At 37.9% G+C, this 21,830-nt stretch overlaps 1 protein-coding gene and 1 non-coding gene across 2 annotated transcripts in view; one reads left to right on the plus strand and one right to left on the minus strand.

Annotated features, from left to right (window-relative positions):
* STRN (striatin) overlaps nucleotides 1–21,830 on the minus strand; it is a 120,872-nt gene that overhangs the window by 15,985 nt on the left and 83,057 nt on the right. Inside the window, exons 11-15 of the mRNA XM_061432080.1 lie at nucleotides 19,854–20,029; nucleotides 17,675–17,722; nucleotides 16,768–16,889; nucleotides 12,477–12,644; nucleotides 10,679–10,819 (exon numbers count right to left, since the gene is read on the minus strand). Coding sequence (XP_061288064.1) covers nucleotides 10,679–10,819; nucleotides 12,477–12,644; nucleotides 16,768–16,889; nucleotides 17,675–17,722; nucleotides 19,854–20,029 — 655 coding nt within the window. The remainder of the gene's footprint in view (nucleotides 1–10,678; nucleotides 10,820–12,476; nucleotides 12,645–16,767; nucleotides 16,890–17,674; nucleotides 17,723–19,853; nucleotides 20,030–21,830) is intronic.
* Nucleotides 14,395–14,467, plus strand: TRNAE-CUC (transfer RNA glutamic acid (anticodon CUC)). The gene has a single exon. It is a non-coding gene; the product is annotated as a tRNA-Glu (tRNA).

The following is a 21,830-nucleotide window of genomic DNA, read 5'->3' on the forward strand; positions in this document are numbered from 1 at the left end:
AAAAAGAAAAAATTAAAGAGCAACACAAATTTGTCAAAGCTACCATTTCTTCACACAAAAAAGAACATTCACATAAGAGCCTGGAAAAGTAGGAGATGGACTTTTAATTTGTCTTTAGTTCATTTATTCTGCAACTGTGTTCGTAACTGCGATGTTAGGAAATGAGACTCGTCTGAGAAACACTCTACTGACAAATCTAGAAGTACTTGGGAATTAGAATTTCCTTTCCACCACCTGCTCTGTAGGGATGCCCCGAGAAAGTAGCCCAGAGCCATGGGCATCTCTCATTTGACGGTGGTCTATGATACCTCTACCACTTGCAGAAAACCCCATCATTATTTCATGTGGATAATTTCCACATTCAAATCTCAGCTCTGTCTAGACACAGAGCTCTTTATCACATGGTCATTATCTAAAGATAAACATGACAAAGGGAGCTTCTTAACTCTTTAGTCTTTTCCTTCTCATCAAAATAGAAATTGTCATCTATCGATAATCTACCATGTATGGAATCTGAAAACAGCATCGTAACAGTACTTTTTGTACACTATTTAATAATCTTCAAAGAGATCTTAATTGTACATGCACACTGAGATGGGCGGGCCAATTGTCATTAGGTCCTTAACCTAGTGAATGAAGTAAGGTCCAGAAAACAGCTGTTATAGCCCCTAAAACCATGGTAACAAAGCCAGTACCTATTCCAATGCCTGCTCTATCCAAACTAGATGACTCATGCAAATCAGGCAACTGTCAAAACAAGTACCTAAACTATCACAAAGTGTCTCCTGAAAGTCTTTATTCAAATGGAAATCAATTATGAAGAACTTATGTTTAGTGATTTTTGTTACCATAATTTTGATAAGGAAAAATCTACATAAAGATAACACTAATTTAAGATATATCAAAGTTAAAATAATTATTATATTAATATCAGGGTCTTGGAAGAAGAAGGGATGTCCTTACAGAGTATAATTGGGGCAACCAGCAAATTTGAGTGTAAATAATAACTCATACAATAGCATAGTGTTATTGAAAATTCCTTGATTTTGATAATGTAATATGCTGTCAGAGAATGCCCTTGTTCTTAGGAATTACATACTAAAGGACCTAGGGGTATAGGGGTATACTGTCTCCTAAGTGGCTCAGAATTTTAAAGTACACACACATACAGATAATAACAAAGTAAATGTGACTAATATGGCAAAAGTTTTAAAAACTAGTGAATTTGAGTGAAGTGTAGCCAGAAGTTCTTATAATATTTTTGAAACTTTTCTTTAAACTTAAAACTTCAAAAATAAAGCGTTCTTAACATTTTTTAAATCTCAGAATAAGTATCATGAAGTTATACTCACAACAGAAAATAAAACTATGTACAGTTAAAAATAGCTCCAATATTAGTCTACTCTACAGGATTTTCATATGGTACCTAGAAACATGACCTCTTAAAAGCTGAGAAGTCTTTTCCAATGCTGACAGCAGGTAGCCACCCAGTCTGTTATCTATGTGCACAATAAAAGTCACCTGACCATGTGGAATGAACTCTGGGTTGGTTACACTCATTTTAAATGGTCCTAGACAAAGAATTTAGATTCAAAATTCATTCTATGGATGCTTTTTCTGACAGAAATAACACACCATTGAGCAATATCCTCTGTAAAGTCTATCAGGAGAATAACAACAAAAATACTTTAAGTAAAATGTCCCATATATTTTGAGAGAGAGGTTTCTGAGAAGAGCTTCAATTACTTTGAGATCTAGAAAATGAGTATGATAGAAATCAGGCAAAATAAAGTTCTTATTTAGTAATACTTTTTAAGGAAGTTTCTCCACTTGATGGTAAGTCAGGTAAGTAAAAGTCAGCAACTACAAAGAACACTAGAAATAAAGACCTACCAGCCATTATTCTAACAATGAACCTAAAACAATCCTCCAAATATTTATTTATATTCAGCTTGTGACTGAGAAATGGATTCACAAATACTCAGTTACCTCTTTCAACTACCTTTGACTTAATCAAGCCCAATTACCACTGGCAAGAAGGCAGGTAATTTATTCCGATTCTAAGAACAAACATCTTTCACCCGTCTAAATTATACAAAATTCTCTTTTAGCTTAAAACATGTTTAGTCTGAACTTCAATTTAAAAAACACCTACTAAATTCCATAATACAATAAAATAGTCAAACATAAACAGCTAAGGGACTACAGTTGTCACAGTAGACAGCAATAATTTTGTTTCATATAACTCTAAAGTAATCAAATCATTAATTTAGGAAATGTCAGGACGTATCATCATAATCTAAAAGAGTTATCACTTATTCCATTAATGATGCCTTTTTTCAAAACGTTCTTGGGAGTCTTCTTCTGAAAAGGCTTCTAGTTTCATTCCAATTCCAAAGAAAGGCAATGCCAAAGAATGTTCGAACTATCACACAATTGCACTCATCTCACACACTAGCAAAGTAATGCTCAAAATTCTCCAACCTAGGCTTCAAATGTACGTGAACCAAGAACTTCCAAATGTTCAAGCTGGATTTAGAAAAGGCAGAGGAACCAGAGATCAAATTGCCAATATCTGCTGGATCACAGAAAAAGCAAGAGAATGCCAGAAAAACATCTGCTTTATTAACTAACTATGCTAAAGGCTTTGACTGTGTGGATCACAACAAAGTGTAGAAAATTTTTAAAGAGATGCGAATACCAGACCTCCTTACTGGGAATACCAGTCCACCACGTTGATGGACACAGAGGTAAGAAATCTGTATGCAGGTCAAGAAGCAACAGTTAGAACTGGACATGGAACAATGGACTGGTTGGAAATTGGGAAAGGAGTATGTCAAGGCTGTATATTGTCACCCTGCTTATTTAACTTAAATGCAGAGTACATCGTGTGAAATGCTGGGCTGGATAAAGCACAAGCTGGAATCAAGACTGCCAGGAGAAATAACAATAACCACAGAGATGCAGATGACACTACCCTCAGGGAAGAAATCGAAGAGGAACTAAAGAGCCCCTTGATGAAAGTTTAAGAGGAGAGTGAAAAAGCTGGCTTAAAATTCAACATTCAGAAAACTAAGATCATGGCATCTGATCCCATCACTTCACAGCAAATAGACAGGGAAACAATAAGCAACTTCATTTTCTTGGGCTCCAAAATCACTGGAGATGGTGACTACAGCCATGAAATTAAAAGACGCTTGCTCCTTGGAAGAAAAGCTATGACTAAACTAGGCAGCATATTAAAAAGCAGAGACATTACTTTGCTGACAAAGGTCCGTCTAGTCAAAGCTGTGGTTTTTCCAGTAATCCTGTATGAATGTGAGAGTTGGACCATAAAGAAAGCTGAGTGCCGAAGAACTGATGCTTTTGAATTGTGGTGTTGGAGAAGGCTCTCATGAGTCCCTTGGACTGCAAGGAGATCGAACCAGTCAATCCTAAGGAAATCAGTCCTGAATCTTCACTGGAAGGACTGATACTAAAGCTGAAGCTCCAATACTTTGGCCACCTGATGGGAAGAACTGACTCACTGAAAAGACCCTGATGCTGGTAAAGATTGAGGGAGGAGGAGAAGGGGACAACAGAGGATGAGATGGTGGGATGGTATCATTGACTTGATGGCCATTAGTTTGAGCAAGTGGTGATGGACAGGGAAGCCTGATGTGCTGCAGTCCATGGGCTTGAAAAGAATCGGATACGACTGAGTGACTGAACTGAACTGACCAGGCAAAAAAGTCATATGACTTTACAGTTAAACATCTTGGAGGAAAATGGAATTTTCTAGCTCAGTTTATTCATCTCACTCATTGGACTTGAAAGTGACAAAAAAGTGAAAGTGTTAGCTCTCTCAGTCCGTCCTCCTCTTTTTGATGCCATGGGCGATAGCCTGCCAGGCTCCTTTGTCCATGGAATTCTCCAGGCAAGAATAACAGAGTGGGTTGCCATTTCCTTCTCCAGGAGATCTTCCCAGCTCAGGGATCAAACCTGGTCTCCTGCACTGCAGGCAGATTCTTTATCTGAGCCACCACGGAAACCCTAGACTTGAGATCTTATTAATTTGTAGCAGTCATTAAAATCAACGTTTATGCTAAGAACATTCAAAGAACTGATGATAACCTCTGAAGGAAATTTTTTAAATGTTTACAACCTTAATTTCATACTGGTTTTTCATCTTACTATAGCAGCTTTAGGTCATATATCTAAGCACTATTTGAAATTTACTGCAAGTCTAAAATGTATTTCTTGGCAAAAAGAAAAAATTCATTTTCCTACTCCATAATCTCAATTTTTACTTTTTTGTCTCTTTTACATCCAAATAGTTCAAAGCTCCATTCAAACCTACCCCCCTAAATAATTCTTATAGGATACCAGGAGAAAACAACGAACAACAGATTGGAAACAGAAAATGAAGACAGCCAAAATGGAATGAAGGAATTTTTCGAGAGAAAAAGGTAAAAAGGAGAGGAGACAGAGTCATACATATTCACACACATGAACACATCATGGCAATCATTTTTAAAGCTAGTTCTCAGATTCAAACAACACTGTACGTGTATGTAGCTTTATCAACTGCAGCCTAAACTTACTGTTTGTTTGAAGACTAAAGGCACAAAGTAATGGTTATAAAAGGCAAAACTCCAAAGGATTCTGTATTATCTTCTTCACAATCTGAGTCATTATTTCCCGGTTTCCTGTATCCAATAAGAAGATTCAGATTTGGGATTCTGACAGGCACAACTTGATCTATTTTCTAATCAGTACTGAACTGTGTCATTTATGAAAAGAAGCTCATTTTAAAGATAAAATTATGAGGGGATAAGGGCAATATAGGGGTAGGGAAGTACAAGGTACAAACTATTAGGTATAAAATAAGCTACAATGATATACTGTACAACACAAGGAATAGAACCAATATTTTATAATAATTATAAATGGAGAATAACTTTTAAAAATTGTGAATCACTATACTGTACACCTGGATCGGTAGGTGCCCAATATGCTGCTGGAGATCAGTGGAGAAATAACTCCAGAAAGAATGAAGTGATGGAGCCAAAGCAAAAACAATATCCAGTTGTGGATGTCACTGGTGATAGAAGCAAGGTCCAATGCTGTAAAGAGCAATATTACATAGGAACCTGGAATGTCAGGTCCATGAATCAAGGCAAATTGGACGTGGTCAAACAGGAGATGGCAAGAGTGAACGTCAACATTCCAGGAATCAGCAAACTGAAATGGACTGGAATGGGTGAATTTAACTCAGATGACCATTATATCTACTACTGTGGGCAGGAATCCCGTAGAAGAAATGGAGTAGCTATCATGGTCAACAAAAGAGTCCGAAATGCATTATTTGGATGCAATCTCAAAAACGACAGGATGATCTCTGTTCATTTCCAAGGCAAACCATTCAATATCACGGTAAGCCAAGGCTATGCCCCAACCAGTAACGCTGAAGAAGCTGAAGTTGAACAGTTCTATGAAGACCTACAAGACGTTCTAGAACTAACACCCAAAAAAGATGTCTTTTTCATTATAGGGGACTGGAATGCAAAGTAGGAAGTCAAGAAACACCTGGAGTAACAGGCAAATTTGGCCTTGGAATACGAAATGAAGCAGGGCAAAGGCTAATCGAGTTTTGCCAAGAGAACACATTGGTCATACATAACAAACACTCTCTTCCAACAACACAAGAGAAGACTCCACACATGGACATCACCAGATGGTCAACACTGAAATCAGATTGATTATATTCTTTGCAGCCAAAGATGGAGAAGCTCTATACAGTCAGCAAAAACAAGACCTGGAGCTGACTGTGGCTCAGATCAGGAACTCCTTATTGCCAAATTCAGACTTAAATTGAAGAAAGTGGGGAAAACCACCAGAACATTCAGGTATGATCTAAACAAATCTTATGACTATACAGTGGAAGTGAGAAATAGATTTAAGGGACTAGATCTCATAGACAGAGTGCCTGATGAACTATGGACGGAGGTTTGTGACACTGTACAGGAGACAGGGATCAAGACCATCCCCACGGAAAAGAAATGCAAAAAAGCAAAATGGCTATCTGAGGAGGCCTTACAAATAGCTGTGAAAAGAAGAGAAGCGAAAAGCAAAGGAGAAAAGGAAAGATATAAGCATCTGAATGCAGAGTTCCAAAGAATAGCAAGGAGAGATAAGAAAGCCTTCCTCAGCAATCAATGCAAAGAAATAGAGGAAAACAACAGAATGGGAAAGACCAGGGATCTCTTCAAGAAAATGAGAGATACCAAGGGAATATTTCACGCAAAGATGGGGTCGATAAAGGACAGAAATGGTATGGACCTAATAGAAGCAGAAGGTATTAAGAAGAGGTGGCAATAATACACAGGAGAACTGTACAAAAAAGAGCTTCATAACCCAGATAATTACAATGGTGTGATCACTCACCTAGAGCCAGACACCCTGGAATGTGAAGTCAAGTGGCCCTTAGAAAGCATCACTGTGAACAAAGCTAGTGGAGGTGATGGAATTCCAGTTGAGCTATTTCAAATCCTGAAAGATGATGCTGTCAAAGTGCTGCACTCAATATGCCAGCAAATTTGGAAAACTCAGCAGTGGCCACAGGACTGGAAAAGGTCAGTTTTCATTCCAATCCCAAAGAAAGGCATTGCCAAAGAATGCTCAAACTACCGCACAATTGCACTCATCTCACATGCCAGTAAAATAATACTCAAAATTCTCCAGGCCAGGCTTCAGCAGTATGTGAACTGTGAACTTCCAGATGTTCAAGCTGGTTTTAGAAAAGGCAGAAGAACCAGAGATCAAATTGCCAACATCCACTGGATCATCGAAAAAGCAAGAGAGTTCCAGAAAAACATCTATTTCTGCTTTATTGACTATGCCAAAGCCTTTGACTGTGTGGATCACAATAAACTGTGGAAAATTCTAAAAGAGATGGGAATACCAGACCACCTGACCTTCCTCTTGAGAAACCTATATGCAGGTCAGGAAGCAATAGCTAGAATGGACATGGAACAACAGACTGGTTCCAAATAGGAAAAGGAGTACGTCAAGGCTGTATATTGTCACCCTGTTTATTTAACTTATATGCAGAGTACATCATGAGAAACACTGGGCTGGATGAAGCACAAGCTGGAATCAAGACTGCTGGGAGAAATATCAATAACCTCAGATATGCAGATGACACCACCCTTATGGCAGAAAATGAAGAGGAACTAAACAGCCTCTTGATGAAAGTGAAAGAGGAGAGTGAAAAAGTTGGCTTAAAGCTCAACATTCAGAAAACGAAGATCATGGCACCCGGTCCCATCACTTCAATGGAAATAGATCGGAGAACAGTGGAAACAGTGTCAGACTTTATTTTGGGGGGCTCCAAAATCACTGCAGATGGTGATTGCAGCCATGAAATTAAAAGACGCTTACTCCTTGGAAGGAAAGTTATGACCAACCTAGATAGTATATTGAAAAGCAGAGATATTACTTTGCCAACAAAGGTCCGTCTAGTCAAGGCTATGATTTTTCCAGTAGTCATGTATGGATGTGAGAGTTGGACTGTGAAGAAAGCTGAGCGACAAAGAATTGATGCTTTTGAACTGTGGTATTGGAGAAGACTCTTGAGTGTCCCTTGGACTGCAAGGAGATCGGACCAGTCCATCCTAAAGGAGATCAGTCCTGGGTGTTCATTGGAAGGACTGATGCTGAAGCTGAAACTCCAATACTCTGGCCACCTCATGCGAAGAGTTGACTCATTGAAGAAGACCCTGATGCCGGGAGGGATTGGGGGCAGGAGGAGAAGGAGACGACAGAGGATGAGATGGCTGGATGGCACCACCGACTCGATGAACATGAGTTTGATTGAACTCCAGGAGTTGGTGATGGACAGGGAGGCCTGGCGTGCTGTGATTCATGGGATCGCAAAGAGTCAGACACGACTGAGCAACTTAACTGAACTAATACTGTATACCTGTAACATATAATATTGTATAGAAACTGTAATTAAAAATATAACATTACAAAAAATAGATTTATTTTATACAGGCACTGTATAAAATATTTTGTTGTGCTTTGCTAATACCGTGTTGTTTTACAAATTGAAAGTCTGTGGCAACTCTGTACTTAGCAAGTCTATTGGTTCCATTTTTTCAATAGAAATCTGTTCACTTTGTGTCTATGTCACATTTTGGTAAATCTTGCAATATTTCAAACTTTTATATCTTATTATTAACAATAGTATTAATTAATTGTTACTATTTGTTATGGTGATCTGTGGTTTCTAATCCTTGATATTTTAATTGTTTTGGCATGCTATGAACTGCACCCATATGAGATGGTGAACTTGACAAACACTGGTCGGTTGTTCCACTGACCAGCTGTAAAACCCCACGTCTCTCCCTCTCAGGGGAGCCTTCCTAAGTCTCTGAAGCACAAAAATATTATAATTAGACCAATCAATAACCCTACAATGACCAAGTGTTCAAATGAAGGAAGATTTATACACACTTCTCACTTTAAATCAAAAGCCAGAAATGGTTAAGTTTAGTGAGGAAGACATGCCGAAATGATAGGCTGAAAGCTAGGTCTCTTGCTCCAGTTAGCCAAGTTTTGACTGCAAAGAAAAAAAGTTCTTGAAGAAAACTGAAAATGCTACTCCAGTAAAAATATAGATGATAAGAATGCAAAACAATGTGAAGAAAGTTTTAGTGGTCTGGATAAAAGATCAAATCAGCCACAACATTCCCTTAAGCCAAAGCCTAATCTAGAGTAAGGTCCTAACTCTCTTTAATTCTACAAAGGCTGAAAGAGGTGAGAAAGCTGCAGAAGTCTGAAGCTAGAAGAAGTATGTTCATGAAGTTTAAGGAAAGCAGCTGTCTCTATCACATAAAGTGCAAAGTGAAGTAGCAAGTGCTGATGTGGCAGCTGCAGCAATTTATCCAGATCTAGCTGAGATAATGAATAAAGGTGGCTACACTAAATAACAGATCCACGTAGACAAAACAGCCTTCTATTTGAAGAAATTGCTACCTAGGACTTTCATAGCTAGAGGGAAGTCAACACCTGCTTCAAAGCCTCAACAGGCTGACTCCCTTGTGAGGGGTTAATGTAGCTGGTGACTTAATGGTGAATCCAATGCTCATTTAACATTCTGAAAATTCTATGATCCTTAAGAATTATAATAATCTACTCTGCCTTTGCTTTATAAAGGGAACAACAAAGCCTGGATGACAGCATATATGCTTACAACATGGTTTACTGAATATTTTAAGCCTACTCTTGAGAACTACTGCTCAGAAAAGAAGATATCTTTCCAAATATTATTGTTCAATGACAACGTCACCCAAGAGCTCTGATAGAGACATACAAGATTCATGCTTTTTCATGCCTCCTAACAAAACCTTCATTCTACATACAGCCCATGGATCAAGGAGTGATTTTGACCTTCAAGTCTTATTATTTAAGGAATACATTTCTTGAGGCTACAGCTGCCATAGATAGTGATTTCTCTGATGGATCCAAGCAAAGTCAATTGAAAACCTTCTGGAAAGGATTTACCATTCTAGATGCCATTAAAAGTATTTGTGATTCATGAGAAGCAGTCAAAATGTCAACACAAACAGGAGTTTGGAAAATGTTAGTTCCAACCCTCATGGATGACTATGAAGGGTTCAAGACTTCAGTGAAGGAAGTTTTGGGCATGGTGGAAATAGCAAGAGAACTAGAATTAGAAGTGAAGCCTGATGATGTGACTGAATTGCTGCAATCTCATGAGAAAACCCATGATGGATGAGGAAATGCTTCTTATGGATGAGCAAAGAAAGTGGTTTCTTGGGAAGGAATGTATTCTTGGGGAGGATGCTGGGAAGATTGTTGAAATGACAACAAAGGTCACATAATTATAAATCTTGTTGATCAAGCAGTGGCAGGGTTTGAAAAGACTTACTCCCATTTTCAAAGGAGTTCTACTATAAGCAGAATGCTATCAAACATCCACGCATGTTACAGAGAAGTTGTTTGTGAGAGGAAGAGTCAATCGATGCAGCAAACTTCACTGCTGTCTTATTTAAGAAACTGCCACAGTCACCCCAACCTTCAGCAACCACCACTCTGATCAGTCACCCATGAGCATCGTGGCAGGACCCTCCCCCAGGCAAAAAGACTGTGACTCACTGAAGGCTAAGATGATAGTTAGCATTTTTCAGCAACAAAATATTTCTAAATTAAGGTATGTGCCCACTTAACAGTCTCTAGTGCAGTGTAAACATAACTTTAATATGCATTGGAAAAACAAAAGCTTCGTGTGACTAACTCTATTGTGATATGTATGTGCTTTATTTCGCAGGTCTGAAACTGAACCTGCAATAACTCCAAGATATGCCTGTATTTAGAATAAATGTTATTTTCTTCAAATAGAATTAAAAACTAAACATTTGGTATAAAATTAAACGGCTTCTCTTTAGAATAGATCAAATGCTACTTTAACCAGTAGAGTTATAAAACTTAACCTAAAGACTTAAAATCAACTGTAAATCATTATATCCTTCACATATAACTGTGTTATATGATCTTGAGGCAGAACACTTTATAATGACAAGTATTTTTCATTGTTGACTCTAGTAATTCTAATTTTGATAACACTAAAAAATTGATCCAAACATATACTACTTAAAATTGGTATACATACTTGAATCTAGATTGGATTCTAAAGTGAGAATGCGTTGTTGTGTTTCCATGTTAAAGATGCTTGTGTATCCTTTGCTGAATGATGCTACCATATGGCTTGGGTCACTGCTTACCAGATCCACAGAGGCAGGGACTCCCAATTCTATAAGTCAAAACATATTAGAAGAGAATGTCAGTTAGGGTATACTTTACAATATGCTTCAAATACAGCAAAACAAGCTGCAGTGTAAGAAGAAAACCAAGCTCAATGCTAGAGTAAGAATTCGCTCTTTTAGTCCTAGTTTGCTTTACTATCCTTACTTGTTTACCACATCTTCCACCAGTCACTCAGCCACTGTATTTATTGAATCCAAGCCTTTATTTAGGAATAAATGGAAAACATATGGACTACAAGTTTTTCTACTTCCATCTCAAATCAACCTGAGGCGTAGAGTGGCATCACGGGAATTCTTCATTTTAAAAGCCCATCTAACTTTAGTGAGTTACTAGGAATTCTAATTCACTAAAAATATGGAATTCAAGAAGTAAAATTTCAAATTGTTATTTATTGGTAGAGTCATACAAATATCAAATGCAGGCAACTCGTCAAAACCTAGGCACAAGTTATGGCAGCTCATGAATAAAGAAGACAATTTTATTTATCATTTAGAATAGGGTAAAACTTGGTTAAAATCTGGAACTTATTTATAAATATTAAAAGTGAAATTCTATGTATACGTGATCATAATCTGATTTTTTAAATCTGGTTCAAAATCTAAGTAAACCAGCAGTTCAAAAACGTGTATCTTCCAGAAGAAGATACATTAATGGACAATGAGCATACAAAAAAAGTGCTCAAAATAGCCACCAAAGAAATACAGCTTAAAAAGACAATGAAATACTATTGCACACACCCATCAAAATGGCTAAAATTAATTACACTATCAACAACGAATGTTTGTAATTAAGGATGTAGGGCTCCTGGAATTCTCACACATCGCAATAAGTGGTACAACATGGCACAACCGCTTTCAAAGAAAGTCTGGCGATGCCACATAAAGTTAAACAGTTAAATACATAAGTCTACTTCTAAAGACCCAAAATTCTATTTACAGGTCTTTACCGGCCTGTGATTAAAAAAAAAAAACACAAATGTTCATAGGAGTTTTGTTCATAATAGGAAAAATCTAGAAACAAGCCAAATGCTCATCAAGAGGTAAATTATAAACACAGTGGTTTAAAGAAATAACTACAAACAATAAAATTAAATTATTAACATTTATTACCACATGGATAAGCAACAAGAACATTACAGTAAGAGTAAAATGTCAGATATAAAAAGAGTATACATTGTATGACTTCATTTATATGAAATTTTAGAATAGACAAAACTAATTTATAATGAAAGAAACCACAACAGTGGGTACCTCTGGTTGGGAATGAGGGGAGGAGATGACTGTGAATAACACAGAGAAACTTTTGGGCACTGAAGGAAACGTTCTCTATCTTGATAGAAGCAAAAGTTTCATGTATTTGTCAAACTCATGAAAATGTATCCTTAATATCTGTTTTTGATTGTATATAAATTATTTCAATTTTTAAAAATTCAAAACAAATGCCTGCTACTTCACCAAATAGTATGCTTTTTAAAATTATACATACTAAGTTGGAAATTCAACCAAATATATTTTCAGTGCTTAAAAAAAAAAAAACCTTCAAATTAAATTTAGAACAGTAAGAGTCTGTAGAATCATCTGTTTCTTTTAGAATAAGACATTTTACAAAAAACTCTGTAAGAAAAAGGAGAAAAAGGTATGTACCTTGATTATCATTAAACACACTCAGGGCTGGAGCAACCTCCGTTGTATTCCACAACCGGAGAGTGCCATCTGCTGAACAGGACAACAAACGCTGGTGTGCTGCACTGTAGGCCAAGCCCCAGACTGCGTCCGTGTGGCCCAGGAGAGGGCCTCTTAAGACAGAAGGATCTACGACAACAGCAAGAATGCAGGGGAAAAGCACAAATCATAAAGGTACTGAGAGAGTCCAATGGAAACTAGAAGATACAAACAAAGTATAAAATATACTTCCTAGTTTCTATTATTCTTTTGAAATGTAGTAAGAACAGGACTGGAAACAACGCAAATATAGGGTTTAAAATGTCTAAATTAAAATTTTAAAGTACATATTTTTCTCCTTAAAAAAATCAGCCATTTCTTTCTCCCTCCCTTTTTTCCTTCCCATTTGTCTTGATTTTTTTTTTTTAAAGCATGTTAACACAAACCATTAGGATTTAATCTACTTGCAGAGAAACCACAACTCACATTCCCTGAGGAAGTGATGTCCTTCAGCACCTGGCACACACCCTTCAGGTCACCTGTGCTATGATGGTATGACTACCATCAAAGCTCTTGGGAGCAACAGGCCTCTGACATTCCTAATGGACATGAACTGAGACCTACAGAAACCCCCAAATTCTCAAACAAGACACACGGATGATACGCATGTGGCGAGGGAAAGGGGGAGGAGCCAGGAAGGAGTGTTTCATGATAAAAGCCAAATTGGAAATTTTACTTATTAACTCTTACAATGACTCTAGAAGTTGTACTTTCAAGATAGTTCAGAGATGTTAAGTTTAAAATGTCACTGGTGTTATTTGTTCTATATCCTCTTTGCTGCTGCTGCTGCTGCTGCTGCTGCGTCGCTTCAGTCGTGTCCGACTCTGTACGACCCCATAGACAGCAGCCCACCAGGCTCCCCCGTCCCTGGGATTCTCCAGGCAAGAACACTGGAGTGGGTTGCCATTTCCTTCTCCAATGCATGAAAGTGAAAAGTTAAAGTGAAGTCGCTCAGTCGTGTCCGACTCTTTGCGACCCCATGGACTGCAGCCTACCAGACTCCTCCGTCTATGGGATTTTCCAGGCAAGAGTACTGGAGTGGGTTGCCATTGCCTTCTCCGATATCCTCTTTAGTTACACCATAAAATATTTATTGAAGATACACTGTGTATTTGGCACTATGCTAGATGCAGGGGTCATGCAGATGATTAGACACAATACCAACCCTGTCTTCAAAAAGTAATGTGGGTTAAGTACAATAACGGTGGCAGGTACCAGTTACTGAAGAGAGAGACTGGACACTTCTTGGAAAGAATTACACCTAGAGTGTACAGATGTTGGCTTGTCAAAGGGCAGAGGGAAGGTGCTCCTGGCAAAGGAGGTAGCTCCTACAAACTCACAGAAGGAAAAATAGAACGCTACATCAGGACATTTATAAGAAATTCAGTATTACTGGACTGTGAAATTTGAGGCAAGAAGTGGATGAGATGAGAGTGGTCAGTTTATGGTGGGATGCCTATGACATACTCAGGAAATTACCCTAAAAGCAACAGAGAAACACTGAAAGGTTTCCCAGAAGCAGCAGTGTGAAGCCAGTATTTAATATGGTAACTCTGATTACAATGTAGCAGAGATTGGAAAGAAACAAGATGAAGGCAAGTTTCAGAAGACTGGGAGAGTGAAGATGAAAATCAAAGCGAGGACAGTGATAAAAGGGGCAGAAAAGGAGTAAATTCAATAAATATTTAGGGGGTATTAACAAAAAGGTATAGTAATTAGTAAGTGATGGATAGTGAAATAGTATAAAGAATCAAGGATAACTCTTGGGTTTCTAGTTTGGATAAGTTTGGTAGTGCCACCACCTGATAAAGAATACACAAAGAATATTTGAAAACAGACTTCCCTAATAGTCTAGTGGTTAGGACTTGGTGCTCTCACTGCCAGGGCCACGGGTTCGATCCCTGATTGGGGAACTAAGATTCCCCCAAGCTGCATGCTGTGGCCAAAAAAATTAAGAATATATGGAAGAATAAACAGTGCTTGTAGGGATTTATGGACAATAAGACGGCCATTTTGAAATGCTGTGTAGGTAGCCTCTGGCTTAAAAAAGAGATTGATGAGTCAACAATATATAAAACCACAAAGTGGATTCAGTCTACCAAAGAATATGTGTACAATGCAAAAAATGAGTTAGGGTCTAGCCTCGAAAAATGTCAATATTTTTAGGTGAGAAAATAAAAGGAGTTTATGATGGATAGGGAATAGAAACTGTCATAGAGTTGTGTCAAAAAAGCCTATAGTGAAAAGATTTCAAAAAGGATAGAGTGGTCCACAGTTTCAGATAGCCAGTACATCAAGTAAAATAAGAATTATAAAATATCCCTTGGATCAGCCAGTTAGATAGTTATTGATACTTTTTTGTATTTAAGTGGCATAGCCACAAGACAGAATGAAGAGGAATGATGTACAGTGAAAGAACATGGAATCAATAACTAATAATTGTGTTTTCTAGACCAAAGAGACACGGGAAGGAAGAGAGGTTAGACAGATGGTAACGAAGACCCTATATGCGAGACAGCAAAAAAGACACAGATGTATAGAACAGTCTTTTGGACTCTGTGGGAGAAGGCAAGGGTGGGATGATCTGAGAGAATAGCCTTGAAACATGTATATTATAATATGTGAAACAGATCACCAGTCCAGGTTCGATGCATGAGACAGGGTGCTCAGGGCTGGGGATGACCCTGAGGGATGGGGTGGAGAGGGAGGTGGGTTCAGGATGGGGGACACATGTACACCCATGGCTGATTCATATCAATGTATGGCAAAAACCACTACAATACTGTAAAGTAATTAGCCTCCAATTTAAATAAATTAAAAAAAAAAAAAAAAGAACCAGAGAGGGAAATGGAGTCACAAAAGGCTTCTTCTTGCCCGAGATGGGAGAAACTTGAATTTACTATTTGTTCAAGAGTTGGACACGACTGAGCGACTTCACTTTCACTTTTCACTTTCATGCACTGGAGAAGGAAATGGCAACCCCCTCCAGTGTTCTTGCCTGGAGAATCCCAGGGACAGGAGGGCTTAGTGGGCTGCTGTCTATGGGGTCACACAGAGTCGGATACGACTGAAGTGACTTAGCAGCAGCAGCAGGGGATGGAAAGAGAGCAAAAAGGGTAAGGCTTCAGATGAGTGCAAAAGAGAGAGGCAGCAAAAACGAAAGACAGTGCAGTCTCAAAGGAAACAAGAGAAGGTCAACAGCGAAACGGAAAGGGTTGGCTTGGGAGAATGAGGTCAACTAGTCAAGAGAGGATGAGATGGCTGGATGGCATCACTGACTCGATGGACATGAGTCTGGGTGAACTCCGGGAGTTGGTGATAGACAGGGAGGCCTGGCATGCTGCGATTCATGGGGTCGCAAAGAGTCGGACACGACTGAGCGACTGAACTGAACTGAATCTCTGAAAGAGGGATAAAGGAAGTGATGAAAAGTATGAAACAGATAAATCCAGAAAAGAACTGCAGCAGGAGACAGGGTGTTATCTTTCACAAAATATATGTTAAATGATTACTAAATAAATGTTGGGAGAATATTTTAGTTACTGAATTTCTTATCTTAGGTTTAGTGGTGAAATTAATCTAAAATGGTAATAAAAATAAACTATGGTTTTATGAAAAATACGACACTTCATACCATTCTATAATTTATGGAGAATTTAAAGAGAAAATCAAAATAATTGAAAGAGAATTTATGATAATATCTAGTGATAGATTATACAGTTTTTGATTCATGGTGCTGTTTCCAAATCCAAAGGGTACTTCTTAATTTTTAAAAGTCTTTAAAATTTTTGGTGTTATACACTCTGAAAATCATTAGCCTCTACACTCTGTAATAAGTGATCAAGAAGATGATGCCAACATTCATTTTCCTTCAAAATTATTTGTCAAGAATAGTGACAAAGTACGATTATAGATTAATAATAATGTATCAAGTACTGTACACGTGCCTACAAATGAAGAAAACAACTGTCAATCAAGCCAGCATTTTCAATCAGTAAGACTTGGGGGTGGGAACTCTTTTCTCAGGAAAAATACATTATTTTCCCTCTTTTTTTTAGCATTATATATATATCAAACTGATTCCCAAATACAGAAACCCTTTTTAACAAAATAAATTTATTTTCAAAAACATCTCACTTTACCCATATATATGCAATATAAAATACATAAAAAGAAAATATTTCATCCCTCCATATTTTGGGGAGTCACATACCGTAGGAGTCATAGGGATCGATGTTGGGGTTGGTGGTGTTCCAGCTCTGGATCAGCCCATCAGCACCACCACTGTAGCACTGCTCACCACTGCTGCTCATCACCACACAAAGCACTGGGCCTCTGCGAGAAAAAACCAATTTCCATCCTCAGAAAGTCTATTTGATATTAGAATGAGTTAGAAATAAGAATGCTTAGTTTTTCAAGTGGCTTTGTCTTTTTCTATTTTGTACAACAAATAAAAAAATAATCAAAGCACTATTCATTTTTCTTCCTCTGCTAAACCAGTGGTTAGTGTGATCTATGGCCTATGGATCAAATCCAACCAGTGAACTGTTTTTGTACAATCCTAAAGCACTTACAGTTTTTACCTTTTTAAAATGTTGTAATACAAAACTAAACTAAAAGCAAGAATATGCAACATTAAATATGCAGCCTGAAAAGCATTTACAATCTGACCCTTAATGTATGCCAACCTCTGTGCTAAATCGAGTGAACAGGTACATTTCTTAAACTTAAATGGAAAAAGGAAAAGCATGAAATGTGACCACAGTTTTTTAAATGTCTCAGGTATTTTTACCGGGTTATCTTTAAGGAAAAAAGGATCAGGATTTCTAATAGTTAATTTTAACTGCCTCAACTTCATTTTAAGAGACAGATATATACATCGTTTAAATATCATGCAAATAATACCTAATTTCAGCAAGGATCCCTATTTGGTAGTGATATACTTGTTGCTAACATTACATTATCTGCCACTTTCTTTTACATTTACAAAAAAAAAAAAAATGCTACCAAATACAAAAAAAACCACATATGACAAATACATACGTGAAAGAAAATAAAATATACTAATCAGGCTGATTTACAATGATGTTGATTAACACAAAGAAAAAACACATACTTACTTATGAGCTCTGAATGTATAGATAGGCTCCACATCAAGAGACGTGCTCCTAAATCAGAGAGAAAGGAGGATTTTTTATCATTCTAAAAGTCAGTAGTAAACAGTATGACTGAATGTGTCATAAAAACATGCCTAGAAATATCAACACTATGGTAATATACAATTCTCAACCCCAGGACACAATAAAGCTTACTTAACAGCAATCACATATTTCTGTGACTTCAAGAAACAAAATTCTTTAGTAACTGTTATAGCACTTTTAGCACGGTCCTAATCTATTTGATTAAAGGGAGAGAGAGCCTCACTCGTGGAGAAAACACATGGGTTTTGAAGAGATAAACTTCTGGATTTAATTTCCAGTTCTGTATCTAATCGGCTAACTTTAGGCAAATTATTTAATCTTTTGAAACTTTAGATTCTTCTATGTTTAATATAAAATAGAAAAACAGGGATAACAGCCAATATTTAGAAGATTAAATCAGATTCTTCAAGGTAAAACAGCCTAGGACAGAACAGAATTTCAATCAAAGGTACTTCAATTTCCTTGCATTTCCATAAAGATTAACAATGTCTACCCTTAATACCTGCAGAAACTGTCCACATTAGATTTGGACATCAGAATAATTATTCATTACTCAGAATACTGAGTGTATGAATACTCTACACGGCTAATACTGGCCATAACTGAGAACAGAAACTGGATTTAAAATTGGATTGTATTACAGATTTTTTTTTAATTAGGCATATGATAGCTCTCCTCATTTCCAAAGTTTTAAATTCAAAGGTAAACAAAGGCTATTGTTACTTGCTTGTGACGGTGTTATTACTAAGCTACCACCAGCAAGAAATTTCAATATATTTCAAAGTTATAGTCAAGAATATATAATGAGATACTCACATTCTCTCATCTAATATGATGCCCACTGTGAACTAAAGAACTTGAAGAACAAAAGGCACAGTTTGTAAACAGGAAATACCTTTTCTCTGTTAAAGACACCTGATCTACATGAAGAGTCACTTGATTTTAGCAAGATCCAGTTGAGCTGTCGGAGAAGGCACTGGCACCCCACTCCAGTACTCTTGCCTAGAAAATCCCATGGATGGAGGCGCCTAGTAGGCTGCAGTCCATGGGGTAGCGAAGAGTCAGACACGACTGAGCGACTTCACTCTCACTTTGCACTTTCATGCACTGGAGAAGGAAATGGCAACCCACTCCAGTGTTCTTGCCTGGAGAATCCCAGGGACGGGGGAGCCTGGTGGGCTGCTGTCTATGGGGTCGTACAGAGTCGGACACGACTGAAGTGACTTAGCAGCAGCAGTTGAGCTGTCTGATGAACATCTATGTATGACAGCTAGAATGTCACTGATTGCTTTCAAATTGGGCAGGAGATATTCTCTGTCAGTAGTAAAACTTCCATCCTCTCCTCTATTTGATGTTCATTTCTACTCTTTAATAAAAAGAGGTATCCATCACTATAGAAGGGCCCTTGCTGGTAGATTCTGGGTTCTGGACCATGTAATCCAAGGAAGAAAGAGAAAGTACCAAATGGGATCAGGACTAGCTTGGTGACTGATAAAAGGGGTTTATACCAATTCATGTCTGTCCATGCTTACAGAGGAACCAAGGGGCCAAGGCAAGTATTAGCATATAAGTGAGAGCAGCAACAGTGCCCTTCAGTCTAGACATTTTGGTCAAGATCAAAAGAAAAGATCAAAGAGGTCTCTTGCCCGGACCTGCTCCAGCCTAAGTCCAAACCTAGTAAACAGTGGGGAAGGATTGGAGTTGGGATTTGACGATTTTAAACATGACTACATTGGAGAAGGAAATGGCAACCCACTCCAGTGTTTTTGCCTAGAGAATCCCAGGGACAGCAGAGCCTGGTGGGCTGCTGTCTGTGGGGTCGCACAGAGTCGGACACGACTGAAGTGACTGAGCAGCATCAGCATGCTGCTTACAACAACAGAAACCTCCAGTACAGACAGAGGGTTCCTGAAATGTAACATTATTTAAAATACCAAATAAAGATTATAATCAGCATTCACAAACCATTTCTCCCTAAGGGTCAGTTTTAGAAGAAATTATTTGGGGAATTTAACAGCAAATAATAAAGTAAGGCTTTCTCTGCTGAAAAAAATATTAATTAAATTATTTAAATACAGTTGAAGTAGAATATTCTCACTTTTTGGCTGGGGCTGTTTTCTGCAAATTCCACATTTTTAATGTGTGATCCTCTGATGCTGTTATCAAAACAGGCTCAGTGGGATGGAAAGCGAGGGCTCTAATGCCATCAAAGTGACTTCTTAATGTAAACTTGGGGTTCCATGTCTTCCTCAATGCATCTTTATTGTTTGCTATCTATTAAAGAAACAAAAGATACCAATATACTTAGTTCAGAATGGGGGGGGAAACTGTATTTCAGCATTAATTCTTACTGTTTCATCATTAAACTATCATTATTTTGCAACTTTCAAAATAATATAATTTTTAAGCAGATAACCAAATCAATAGGCAAAATTAGCAATATGTCAACAATGGTTTTCTTTGAAGAAATATGAATGCTATAATAAGAAAATACATAACATAATTCAGTATAGAAGAAGGATCAAATAACTTAGTAACAAAAAACAAAATTTCACTAGGATGCTTTTTAAAAAGACAAGTGATTTAAACCTGAATTACAGAATAGAAAGCAATTTTGGGTAAGAGTTGAAAAACTAAATTATCTTTAAACATGTTAACATTACAGAATATGATGATACTTTCAAAATTTTCAATGGTTTCAGACAAGAGCTAAATTTTCTTCAAATTGGTAATGAAGTTTATACACTGGCAACAAAATGTTAAAATTGGAAGAGACAATCAAATATTACAAACATAATTATATATTTATTATGTTCCTTTTCTCCACAAAGGGCTTCCCTGGTAGCTCAGATGGTAAAGAATCTGCCTGCAACACAGGAGACCTGGGTTCGATCTCTGGGTTGGGAAGATTCCCTGGAGAAGGGAACAGCAACCTACTCCAGTACTCTTGCCTGAAAAATCCCCATGGACAGAGGAGCCTGGTAGATTATGGTCCACAGGGTCACAAAGAGTCAGACTCGACTGAGTGACTTTCACTTTCTCCACAGAATCTCAATCTCAATAACTGAAAAAATATTGCATTGTTTTTTCATTCCAACTAATAGAAAAGCTAAAGAGGATAGTGTTTGACTTTACACAAGCACCATGGATGAACTTCATACTCCAAGGCTAACAATCATGGTAGATGTAAGCAAGTATTTGTAATATACTAGAGAAATGTTTGGAGAAGGCAATGGCACCCCACTCCAGTACTGTTGCTTGGAAAATCCCATGGATGGAGGAGCCTGGTAGGCTGCAGTCCATGGGGTTGCTAGGAGTCGGACACGACTGAGCGACTTCACGTTCACTTTTCACTTTCATGCATTGGAGAAGGAAATGGCAACCCACTCCAGTATTCTTGCCTGGAGAATCCCAGGGACTGGGGAGCCTGGTGGGCTGCTGTCTATGGGGTTGCACAGAGTTGGACATAACTGAAGCGACTTAGCAGCAGCAGCAGCAGAGAAATGTTACCATACTCACAGTTACAAAAATTATCAATGAAACAACAACTGGTATTCTAAGCAGCATTCATTATTTTCTACATTATTCAAAAGACTTAAAAAGCATTAACTCACTTAATCCTCACAACTCTATGATGTAGGAATTAACACTATCCCCACTTTATAGACTATCCATTTTAGGGAAAGAGCAGTTAAGTGACTTGCCATCTAGTAAATGGAGGAGTCAGGATTCAAAATCAAGCAATCTGGTTTCAGAGGCTATACTATTAAACTGTAATTTAGAACCCAGAAATTTAAGAATCTGCAGAGAAATTTGGACAGGACATGTCACAACCGGGGCAATGCATGCGTGCTAAGTTGCTCCAGTTGTGTCTGATTATTTGCGACCCAATGAACCATACCCCATTAGGTTCTCTGTCCATGGGGTTCTCCAGGCAAGAATACTTAAGTGGGTTGCCATGCCCTCCTCCAGGGGATCTTCTGGACCCAGGGATCAAACCCGAGTCTCTTTTGTCTCCTGCATTGGCAGGCAGGTTCTTTACCATTAGCGCCACCTGGGAAGCAGTAAGTGAAGA

This window comes from Bos javanicus, chromosome 11 (genome assembly GCF_032452875.1).
Source record: "Bos javanicus breed banteng chromosome 11, ARS-OSU_banteng_1.0, whole genome shotgun sequence".
Taxonomy (NCBI): domain Eukaryota; kingdom Metazoa; phylum Chordata; class Mammalia; order Artiodactyla; family Bovidae; genus Bos; species Bos javanicus.